Below are 11,705 nucleotides of genomic sequence, written 5' to 3'. Positions count from 1 at the left end.
AGCTGCGTGTTACAGACGTGGCCTCGCCTAGTCATCTGCGCGATGTAACTCTATGCTTAAGGTTCGACAGGGGCCAGAACCTGCTGCTCACCGAGGCAGCCCCAAGCGGCGGGTTGTTTGATCTCGTCTGCACGCAGCAGTGACCCCAGATTCTCGAGGGCAAAGGTCGAAGCAGGGGTCGGCTTACAGTTTGGCGGGTCACGGTCAGCGATGCGGGGTCAGCACCATTGCATCGCCTCAGCATCTGGCTCTAACTCTAACATTTAGGGATTGGGGGAAGGGTTGACTTTTCCCAACAAGATCTACCAGCTGTGAGTGGTTTACCGTGTCCAGGATGTGGGACGCTAACCATACTGCTACGGAAGAGTGCAGGGGAATGGGTATTTACAGCAAAATATTTGCTAAAGCCGCGTAGTTTCTGTCTGACAATGCAAGTGGACAGCTATTGTATATAAATATCCTAATGAGCAATGTATATCTGAACTAAATGAGGGACAGATAACAGACACGACACTTCTGTTACTCGTGTCACTGGCCTGATCAACATCACAACAACACAACCCCGGCTTTTAAGTTCACGACCCACTTATCGCAAGCCCAGCAAGACAGTTTTAAAATGACAGGATTGGCTTACAGAGGAAAAACATTCTTCAGATTTACTCAGTCCTGAAAATAAGTACTGTTGTTGACCAATGTGCCTGTTTGTATGATTGCTTGAAGTAATTTAGTGGTGTGTATGTGTGTGTGTGTGTATAATGTGTATGTGTGTGTATAATGTGTATGTGTGTGTGTGCTGGTACTACAAGCAGGTTATAAGAGAGCTTTAAAAATAATGGTACAACAAATTGATTTAGCTTCCCCTCTTAACTTTCACAAGCTCACAAACAAGACAAAAACATTGACCTAGCCCTCTTCTCCACGTGCCCCCTGCGCATGACCCGTCTACAGGTCAGGTGAGGGCGAGGGCACTGGCGGTTTCCAGCGTCTCTACTGCGTCTGTAGAAGTTGGGTGAGCAGCGCTGGCAGACCGTTGAGAACTGGTCTTACGCTGGCGACGACAGGCATCAGACGGAGGTAGATGACTGTTGTCGGAGCTGTCCCTGGTGTGCGGTAAGCAACAGTCTGCATGCAAACTCACCTGTTTGGCCGAGCCACCTTTCTACGATTCTGTCCGACGAAAAGAAAAACTGGTGAAGAATAAAGCAGAGAGTCGGGTGGGTAAAGAGACTTTTGTTTTACAGTTAAAAAAAAAGTATGTAACAGGTGGAACCGTTTGGGATCTCGCGCTTTGTGGATGCTTTTCAGTACACCTGGGAGGGGGGTGTCGTCGGTGCTAGATGATCTCAGATCTCCCTTGGTGTTTACATATTTCACCTCCTCTTAACTTTTTTCTCTTCTCTCTCTCGCTGTGTGTGCGTGCGCTCATACTGTAGTGGAGACCTGAGCTCATGATTAATATGACCACGTGGCCAAGCGAAAATATACTTAGGAGAGAGTGAACCCTCAATTTTCAACAACGCGGAGCAGTCGACTCTTGTGTCTAGCAGCTGGGCTGATGATTTGTGTAACATAAATGTTTTATTTGTGCAGCGCTGGATCATTCATTGTGACGTGTGTGAAAAAAATTAAATTACTTGTTTATTATTGGCAGTTCCTGACTTGCCAGCCCCAGAATCTGGTCGGTTCACGGTTACATTAGTGTGCATGCGAGGTGAGGGGGTATCAGGGGATCTCTTAGTCTAAGTCAGCAAGAAGGCCTATGTAAAGATGATCTCTCAGCCATGCAGACATGAGCTCGAGGCATTACGCGTGCGGGAGGCGAGATCTGAACCCTCGTCTCGCAATTCTCGCTGACAATCGCCTTACCGCTGTGCCACCGGGAGACACGCTGAAGATAATGAGGATGTGGCTGAGAATAGTGAATGACAATAGTGATCATGGCAATAGTGATCATGACAATAAAAGCTGTATGAAAGAGATGTTTAGAGGTTAACATTACCAAGAGTATAGCTCTTACTCTTTTCGTGAGAGACATAAACAAAAGCAGTTGACAAAGACTAATTCAGGTTGTCAGTCAAGGCTTTCAAAACAGTTTCTCTTTCCGCAGAATGGACAATGAAGATAAGGAAGCAGCTGCTCCTCTTCTCTCTGACTCCATACGGATCAGGGCAGGTAATTATAGATTGATAAGAAGTCTTTTTGTTGGGGAAAAATATGTTTCCGTTAAACAGGACAACCAACTAGTATCCGTGAAGTTTAGAACAACAAATGTCGAACTAGAAAAAGCAGACTCATACAAGTTTAGATATGTACTTGGTACTAAAGTAAGTATGGAACCAGGTAAAATGGATGAGAATTACAACTGCCAGTGAAGAGGGAGAATAAAAATAACAGTTTATATTGTTATTGTCAAGGTATAAAACATATTTATTTATCTGCATTTATTCTATGTATAGTTCTTCATATATTCTGTAGTCTGTATTGTGATTATTGCATTATTGTGTGTCGTACAGTTTATGGGCTTTTCCCTGTTTATATCTCTGATTTCTCATCCTCTTCATCGCAGCTAGAAAACTGACGATCCCACCCTAACTCTTCCTGTCACCAAAGCAATAATTTGTTGTCACCAAAGTTTTGGCTGCTGTCACGATGAAACTTCATTCCCTTCCGTCTCCACTTACCCGCCATCGCATTGTTTACATGTGATCTCCTCCTCACAACAACTACACAATGCTAGTTTATCTCCCCTCACTTGATCTCTACTAGCTAGTCTCCCCTTCATTTGCAGTAATGTGACTCAGTTGTTTATGTGTCTTTTCCCATTCTCTCTGTCTTCACTGTTTGTCTTGAACTCACTGTCACTACTGTTGCTCATTCTTCTTGCTCTTGAAAGCTTGTATTAAAACGTTGAATGTTAAACATTTTATAGTTGTTAGATAAAAACAAACAAACAAACAAACAAATGCGTGTCTGCAGAGCCCCTTTGCCTGTCGTACCGGCTGATGGTGACGATGCTGTGCACGATGGCGATGCTCATCTGCTTCGCGGAGCAGAGCGGCATGGGGTCCGCGATGGTGTGCATGGTTCTGGACACGGCGGCTGGACACGTCAACAGCACCAACAACACCAACAACACCAGAGACCCGCCAACAGCAGACAGGTCCCTCGATCCGGTTAGAACTGTCTGTCGGTCGATCGGTCGTTCTGTCGGTCTGTTTATCCGTCGGTCTAGTCTTCTTTCTCCTTTCTTTCGTTTCCACCTTTCCTCCGCTACAGTCCATGCCTCCGTCTCAGCTTTAGACTGACGGACGTATCTTGCATTTCTTTATTGCATCATTTGGTTCTTAAGATAAAGCTCTCTTCGTTGGCAGATAGGATACATGAAACTTTGTGTATTTGCGTATATGACATGTTATTTGCTTTATTTGTTATTACTTTCACTCACTCGCAGTACAAGTTTCCCTGGAGCAAGGAGGAGCAGGGCTGGGTGCACTCCTCCCTCTTCGTTGGCTACTACATCGCGCAGCTGCCTTCTGGTCTCCTGGCAACGCGGTTTGGAGGCAAAAAACTCACAGTCCTGGGGCTCCTGGTCTCCTCGGTGGCGCAGCTAGTAACACCGTGGCAGCTTCCGGCGGACTCGTGTGGCTGTGCGCGACCAGGGCAGTGGCTGGTCTGAGTTCGGTGGGTTGAAAGTAGACTTCTGAGAGTTGATGTTCTGCGCAGGCCTTTAGTGAGTTAAGGCTGTCTTCAGGCCTGCAGTGAGTTGACTGATGTTTTCAGTCCTCGTGGTTGCAGCCTCTGCTGGCCGCACTGTTGTTGTTTCCGCTAAAAAGTAAACAAACAGGGGCAATACTATTGCAGAGCTGGTTGGATTCACAAGTATTGTTTATAACACATGAAAGGCTTTAGGTTTCAGCTGAAGGCAGTATTGATGAAATCTTATGGTAGTGTGACTGTCAGCACACTGTGCACCATGTACACCAAGTGCTGGTGTTATCTTCTTCTTTGGCCTTCAGCGCTAATTCTTCATGTTCTGTTTTTGTTTTTTTTTTTAGGGTTTCATCTACGCCCCTGTTTTTGCGGTGCTTGCCAACTGGGTTCCTAGAAGCGGAGTCAAGTGTACTAATTGGCCTTGCAGGAACAGGTAAAGAAACTTCTTCAAGGTGAAACTATCTTAACATAGTATGTTAGTCAGCTTGTCTGCTTAATTTGCTGGTTTAATGGCTACTTTTCTTTCCTCTGGAGAAATAGGAATGTTGAGGTTGATAATGTCAAAGGTTTGTTTTATTGCATGTCTAGCTAGTCTATAGGCTTCCTCATCTCCTTCTCTCTTCTATTTTGTGAGGTCTGTGTCTATGTCTATCCATGTCTATCTGTGGCTGTGAAAATGTCCTAGAAGGTTTATGGGATGTGGTATTTACAGTTCTGTAATGTCCGAATACTCTTTCTTTGATCCTAGTCAAATAACTTTTTGTGTTGTGCAGGTATGGAGCTTAGGGGCTGTACTTTGTTTTGGTTTGTCTTCTTTCGTCTGTGAGTCTACAGTAATAGGAGGCTGGCCCACAACTTTCTACAGTGTTGGTGAGCAGTGTTTGAACACTCCAAATACTCAGGAAACTCCTGGACTGTATTCTGACTCAAAAACTTGAACTGACTTTGTAACGAGGCTTCTCTGTTGGTCTACATAAACTGTTTTCTCAGTCCTGACCATCTGGGGAAATGTTCACTTGTGCTACACTCAGAGTTAGCAGAACTTGTCACATATTTACACCAGTTTCCCTCAAGCACGCGCACACACCTATAAATGTCTAAGCACTCGCAATATTGTCAAAGTTTGAATACGCACTTCTGAACTGAAATAAAATGATTAAAATTGTTTTCATGTCTGTTCGCTGTTTCTTTCTTGCTTTTCCTTTCTTCATTTCTGTCTTTTTCCTTTTTTTTTAACAGGAGTTCTAGGTATACTGACGGCTGTAGCGTTTTCAATATTCGTGTCTGACGAACCGTCGCAGAATGTGTTTGTGCGGCAAGCCGAGCGCTTGTACATAGAAAGTGCGGTGTACAAATCTGGTGATGGTGGTCACACCGACAACAACGACAATACTTCACAGGTGGTAAGCACGAACAAATGTGACACAACAGTGTGCATCAAATAAATAATAAAAAATGTAACACAAACAATGAAGAGCAAAACAGTGCCGTGACACTATTCCACGAATCCACTGAACAGCCTCATAGTGTGATGTAATATTGTGATGTGATATTGTGATTTGCATGTAACAGTCCAGACAAATGTCTTGGTCCCACAGCGGAGAATTCCGATGCTGACTATCCTGACCTCGCCACCTGTGCTGGCGATCGTTGCCGCTCAGATTGGCACCGACTGGCTGTACTACCTCACCATCACCGTCCTTCCAGACTTCATGCACGAGACGATGCTCTTCCCGCCGTCCACGGTGAGCTCCGTGTTTCCTCAGTACAACGACAGGACTCACTGACAGAGATCCCATGATGATGATAATGATGATGATGATGATGACGACGACGACGACGACGACGACGAAAGGCAGCGATGACTATTTCGACTGAGCAGTTATTTTCACATTACAGGTAAACCTTCTGACTGGTTTGCCTTTTCTGAGCATCATACCTGCCATCTACGCAGCAGGAACACTCGCTGACTTCCTCCGCAGGCGGAGGATCATGTCTACAACGGCCGTCCGCAAGGTCGCAGACTTTGTTTGTAAGTGTCCATTGTATCGTCTCTCACACTCCGGAAGTACCACCAGAAGTGTTTAAGTGCATAAATTGTAAATGAATATCCAGATGTCAGCTATCCACTGCACTCATTCACAAATTTTCTAAATCGTCTCATATGGTGTATGCGTGCGTGCGTGCGCATGTGTGTGTGTGTGTGTGTTGTACACCCTGTCCTTAGCCAAGATCATTCCGGGCCTGTTGCTAATTGCAATGGGGTACCTGCGACCCGGCCAGGAGGCGCTGTTCATCGTCTTGTACCTGCTGTCCTGTATTTTCCTGGCTGCCTCCTACGTGGCGTGGGTGACAAACCCTCTGGACCTGGCCCCAGCCTACGCGGGGCTCATAGCCAGCGTGTGTGAGATAGGGGCCATGTGGCTGGCCATCGTCGTGCCCATTATTGTGGAGCAGATCACTGTGGATGTAAGCAAATCTTTTGTTAAAATTATTCACAATTCTTTGTTTGTAATTTATGTCTTCATTGCCGTCAGCATGGAGTCGGCTGGCAGACCTTGTAAGTGTATCATGTAGGTCTGTGGACCTTGAGCACGTGTTTACAGTGACAGACCTTGCATGGTCATCGTTTTTGCATCACAGACATATATCTCTGAACTGCTTGCAGACGAGTTTTTCGCACCATTTGTTTAGTATGATTGGTTACTTTATTTGTGAAGAGGACATCAGTTGAACGTGTTGTTGATTATTTGCGAGAAGCACGAACCTTCATGAGGTTGACATCCATCAGAGAGAACGAACACGCTGATTGGTGGGACCTGGACTCAGGCGGGAGGGCAGAGGTTACGCACAAAATGTCGAAGCTTCGTGCAGCACATGTCGCAGTGGAGGATCGACCTGAGTGACATACTTTACAAATCAAACACGTGCAGAGAATTTTGACGAAGATAGCCACGTTAAGAAACACCATTCATATGAGCCTCCATAGCTCAGTGGCTAGAGCACTGGTCTTGTAAACCAGGGGTCGGGAGTTCGATCCTCCCTGGGGGCTTAGATTTTGGAGCTATTTTATTTTATGAGTAGCTACAGTTATTCTCTATCGTTATCTACTGCGGCTTCACTGAAAAAGAGCAGCATGTATCCTCTGAAAGAACGCAACTGATGCGGGTATTTGTGGGCTGGCAGCCTGGGATATACTGATGACTAACTTCTCTTTCTTTTCAATCACCCCTTAGCCTGAAGGAGGCATTTCTTGTCAACCATCCGACTCTCTCACTTGCTGCGGCCTCTACAGAGACGGACGACGACGATGACGATAGTGATGATGATTGTTATTGTTTACAGAAGTCACGTGAGCAGTGGCTCCTGGTGCTGTATATAACGGGTGGACTCCAGTTAGGAACCTTCCTCATCTATCTCGCCTTCGGCTCCTCCAAGCTGCAGTCCTGGGCGCGGCCCGAGGGTAGGAGAAAGGTCTCAGTGGGCCACCCACAGGAGGGGAATGGCGCCCACAGCGGTGAGGTAGCGCCCACCGAGGCCAAGGTGGAGGTGAGGGCGAGTCCCTGGAGACCCCGCAGTCCCTCCTACATGTCTGACAGCGAGGTGGGGCTCCTGTTGTACCGCCCCCTCACCCTGGGCCAGCCCAGGCCCAAGTCCACGCCCTGCGGGGCCGTCAAGCGGGGCTCAGAGTCGGGCCTCGACGACATCTCGGATGAGGACAGGACGTCTGCCTATGGAAGTCTGGAGGTGACTATCTGAGGACAGACTGACCCGCTCTCAGGTCACGTGTGTGTGTGTGCAAGTCTGGAGATGACCGTCTGAACTCTGACCTGTTCCTACGTCACGTGTGAAGACCTCTGTGTGAACGTTCACACTTGCAGTGGACGTGGATGTTCAGTGGACCGGATGAGATTGGAAACCCGGCTGCGCTGCTGGTGTTCACAGCGAACTGTGTGACCTGCTTGTGATACGAGGCTCCGACACAGGATTGTGTAAATAAAATGAATAAAAAGACTTTCCTAGCTCCGAATAGGAGAGGAAAATGCTTACAATTCTTGTGGTTCCTGTGTATCTCCCTCCATCCATCTTTTACTCTTTTATCTCTCTCCTCGCTTTTCTTTCGCGTTCACTCAATCCGCCTCATGCACACATAGAACTTTGCGCGTGCACACTGCTCACACGTTCTGTGGTCCCTGCACAACAAGTATTACAAGACATACTTTCTCCTTTTCTGTCTCAAACACGTCTGCACAAACACGTGAGACCCCCACATCCCTCCTACAAAAAAAAAAAAAAAAACAAAAAAAAAAACCCAACAACAATCAAAACATAAAAACAAAACCCCATAAACCTTTAACAATCCTCATTTATTTCCTATTATAAACTATTTTTCACTTTGTTACAAATAAGCTGAAGCTATTCCTACTTTAAAACTCTTTTTCATTCCTTCTTATGTGTTGTTAGTAGCACAGATACACATACTTGATTACTTGCTTCCACACTTGTTACTTGTGAATGGAGATCAGAAACGAACGCACGAGGAGGTCGCATACATTAACAAAGGGTGGATGGGGTGTGTATCGGGTGGGAGAAGACACGTGTCATGTCACGATGGCCACATGATCCACTTGACTAACTGCACTTGTAAAACTGTGGGATGAGTTTTGTGAAACATAACCCGTTAAGTGAGGTTACAGATCCACCCACATAACTCAGTGGGTAGAGGGTAGACACCGATAAACCAGTTTAAATGGTTGGAGGGGGGGGTGAGAGAGAGAGGGAGAAAGTATGGGTGAACGTTGTTTGAACCTAGTAAAGGAGGGTGGAAAACACCTGCTTCATCGATCCCAGCGCGGTAGTCTGAAAAATCAATTATTTGTGAAGTTTTTTTTAAATTTAAGGAAGATACTTGTGTAAAGATAGAAACATGAACGTGGGCCTCCATAGCTCAGTGGTTAGAGCACTGGTCTTGTATACCAGGGGTCGGGAGTTCGATCCGCCTTGGTGGCGTTCTTTGCTATGTAATATTTTACATCAAATGTTCCAGATGAATGATTATGAAAATGTTCCTGCTTTTCCTTTTTTTTCCTTTTTTTGCTAAAAAATGTTATATATAAAAGTATATATATATGTAATGCGAAGCCCTACCAAAATATCCATTAGTGAGTCCTTACTAGGACAACTGAAGGTAGTCTGGCTTTATTCCCTCACCTTCGCCCAATCTTGCTTCCATGTTTTCCCACTCCCATAATGCTAGGTAGAAACAACTGCTTGCGACAAGAAAGCCTTCTTTGACGACTCTCTAAAGGTTTTGTCCAGTGTCCCGTTCAAGACCGCCGAATATTTTTCCGTCCAACGTATTGAACACACGAAGAGGAGAGAGAGAGAGAAAAAAAAATCAGCATGTTTCACACTTCCAAGGTCCTCGCCGCCAGCTGTTATTCCAGTGCCTGAGGTTGCATGCAACACTCGTCTTCTACAATTTCTCCAGGCCTGGCAAAGAAGTTGGAACGTCACGGTGACGTTTGTATGTTTTCACTTACTTTAACACCTATGATATAATACTGGGATCTAGCTAATTAATTATAATAATTCATTTATCTGAAAATCCTTATTGTCAACATCAAGATCTCTCTCTGTATCGCTTATAGACACAATTTTCAGCTTTCTAGTTTCTAGGCTTTTACCATACGGCAACCTGATAATACTAACTTTCCTCCTGCCTTTTTATTATTTAAAGTAACCTTTTATACAGTTTATAAGACAACAACGGTCTTTGTCACTCCGCTGTTTAGATTCTATCACGGTAAAGGCAACTGACTGAACCCCAACTTCCGCTTTCACCACCGAGGAGCGTGGTCTGCGCATGCGCTGAATAATTGAAGAAATGTCGTCACCATGCGAAAGTATCAGTCTATTCATACATAAGTCAGCGGGCTGAGGATGTATGCGTGTCCTAGACTGGACCAGTCGATGGAGGTAGTACGGGTACACCTGCCCTCGCATCCCACCCGCCCTTCCACGTGGCTTTGAATCACTTCACGTGCCTCGCTAGAATATTGTCATGTGACCGGGATGTTTCACGTCAACACAGAGAAACGTTTACATGTAACACGAGTTGCAAAACACATTGTGACGGCAAACTATTCTTATATTGCACAAGATATTTAACTTTCATAAAGATGAGAAAACACTTTTTTTCTATTTGAAACTTCGCGAAGAGGAACTTAGGTAGTTTGGTCGGCGAATTCAATCACCTGCAACCTGCAGACCAACGTTTGTGGTGACGTGGACATCAAAGGGTAGGCGACCATCCGACAGTAGACTTCCTGACAGCCACAGGTGTGACACGGGACACGACCTCTGGTCCATTCATGTAACACAGAAAAAGAAAGTGGTGCAGCTCAGGATCGATCGGACTGCAGGTCGAATCAGTTTTAATTTTACAAACCGTGCAAAGCTTCGGGTTGAATATTTGAGTGTACACACTGGCCTCCCTAGCTCAGTGTCTAGAAGCATCTGAAAATACTGTATAGAGGTGGGCGCCTTACAAACGTCTTCATGTACATACAGGTTACATTTCATGTCCTTTATCTCGGCAGTTACTCCCACCACGCCCCAGGTTATCAAGTTTTATACAACACATCGAACTCTCGCATCCACGTGAGCCTCCATAGCTCAGTGGCTAGAGCACTGGTCTTGTAAACCAGGGGTCGGGAGTTCGATCCTCCCTGGGGGCTCGACAATGTTTAATTTTATAGGAATTCAAAACATTATGTTAAAGAGTCTGTTATATATCAGTCGCAGTATCTTTCCACCAATTTAAAACGCGTGATACATACTACTTCCTAAAATCTTGATGAATTCCCGAAAAATAAGGTGAAATGCCCTAATCTCTTTTTTTTTTAATGTTCGGGCAAAGATCACAATTTGTTTCTAGGCCAGTTTTTCTGATGGCGGTGTCCATCTCTCCCTTGCTGACTATCTGCAACATTTATGATGTCAGGCACCCACTACTGACACCTGGGTCGATGGGGAAAGCTTGCTCCGCCGCACGGGTATCGACCCGGTGTACTCGGTTTGGACGCCACATGCCTACAAACATCCACACAGAGGCTAACAACACAGGCGTCAGCTTTGTACATGGATAAGTTTGCCTATTCAAGGCATCTGTCAATGGGAAGACTGGGACCTTACATTCATTAAGCATATCTGTAGCTCGGTAGCTTTGATGTGACATTCATCCACTTCACAAGAAATGCCTAGTCTTTCCTCCATTGCTCAGCTGATTGGTTAGTTGGTTTGGTGGGAAAGTGCTTCCCCCAGAGGTGATTTCGCACTATGAAGGGAAAGGAAAGAGGGAGAAAAAGTAGAAATATCCTCGACGGCCAGCCCTGCAAACTGATGTCACAGTGTCCCGAGACAAGATCTGAACCCAGGACCACTCACTGCAGTGGTGACAAGCAAGTGTTTTAACCACTACACTACCTCCATAGTTGAGCTACAGCACTAATCTTGTAAACCAGAGGTTGGGAGTTCGATCCCCCTGTACACTGAAAGCTTTTTATTATATTTTCTACCCCCTCCTAAATAAACAGGTCATTTTAAATTTAGAAATATAATGTGTAGTCACAGTGGACGGTGAGGGAGAAAATCCTTGGTACATTTTAAGGACTCATTTCTCAATCAACATGCTGTGACAGATATCGCAAACCATTCAGACAGGCACTACGAGCTCACAAGTAAGGTCGTGGCAAGATTTCAGCTAGGTTGCGTGAGCAGGCTTCAAACTCACGTGGCCAGTTTGCTCACACTCTAAGCAGGCCACAATTTCAAGACTTACCATGAGCCTGTCCCTAAAGCTCCATCTATGAAAATGGTACCTGACTTAGCAGGTAGGTAAAGGGTGAAGCAAAGAGAAGCTTGTGTGTCACCTTAAACATGTAGCGCCCTTGGCATGTTGAACAGCTTATTAAATGATTTACTGCTCTAAG

General features: G+C 45.4%; 1 protein-coding gene and 3 non-coding genes across 4 annotated transcripts; all 4 read left to right on the top strand.

Moving 5' to 3' along the window:
- The first annotated feature begins 969 nt into the window (after positions 1-969).
- LOC112556379 (uncharacterized transporter slc-17.2-like) lies at positions 970-7,748 on the top strand. The gene is made up of 11 exons (XM_025225335.1): positions 970-1,214; positions 2,108-2,172; positions 2,977-3,173; positions 3,452-3,681; positions 4,056-4,144; positions 4,485-4,581; positions 4,951-5,114; positions 5,310-5,456; positions 5,611-5,743; positions 5,939-6,180; positions 7,057-7,748. The coding sequence occupies exons 8-11, from the start codon at positions 5,322-5,324 to the stop codon at positions 7,468-7,470; spliced, it is 924 nt and encodes a 307-aa protein (XP_025081120.1). The 5' UTR covers positions 970-1,214; positions 2,108-2,172; positions 2,977-3,173; positions 3,452-3,681; positions 4,056-4,144; positions 4,485-4,581; positions 4,951-5,114; positions 5,310-5,321; the 3' UTR covers positions 7,471-7,748.
- On the top strand, positions 6,691-6,763 carry Trnat-ugu. The gene has a single exon. It is a non-coding gene; the product is annotated as a tRNA-Thr (tRNA).
- A 900-nt stretch (positions 7,749-8,648) lies between the features above and the next one.
- Positions 8,649-8,721, top strand: Trnat-ugu. The gene has a single exon. It is a non-coding gene; the product is annotated as a tRNA-Thr (tRNA).
- A 1,657-nt stretch (positions 8,722-10,378) lies between these two features.
- On the top strand, positions 10,379-10,451 carry Trnat-ugu. Its single transcript has one exon. It is a non-coding gene; the product is annotated as a tRNA-Thr (tRNA).
- The last annotated feature ends 1,254 nt before the right edge of the window (positions 10,452-11,705 follow it).

Source organism: Pomacea canaliculata, linkage group LG2, assembly GCF_003073045.1.
Source record: "Pomacea canaliculata isolate SZHN2017 linkage group LG2, ASM307304v1, whole genome shotgun sequence".
Lineage (NCBI taxonomy): Eukaryota > Metazoa > Mollusca > Gastropoda > Architaenioglossa > Ampullariidae > Pomacea > Pomacea canaliculata.
This window is presented reverse-complemented; position numbering and strand designations above follow the sequence as displayed.

What these genes read in the sequence shown, in the direction of transcription:
- LOC112556379 (XM_025225335.1), top strand. Translation starts at nt 5,322, where the DNA reads ATGCTGACTATCCTGACCTCGCCACCTGTGCTGGCGATCGTTGCCGCT. An exon ending in CAAGGTCGCAGACTTTGTTT is followed by an intron (nt 5,744 to 5,938) that starts GTAAGTGTCCAT and finishes CCCTGTCCTTAG; the next exon opens with CCAAGATCATTCCGGGCCTG. An exon ending in TGGAGCAGATCACTGTGGAT is followed by an intron (nt 6,181 to 7,056) that starts GTAAGCAAATCT and finishes TATTGTTTACAG; the next exon opens with AAGTCACGTGAGCAGTGGCT.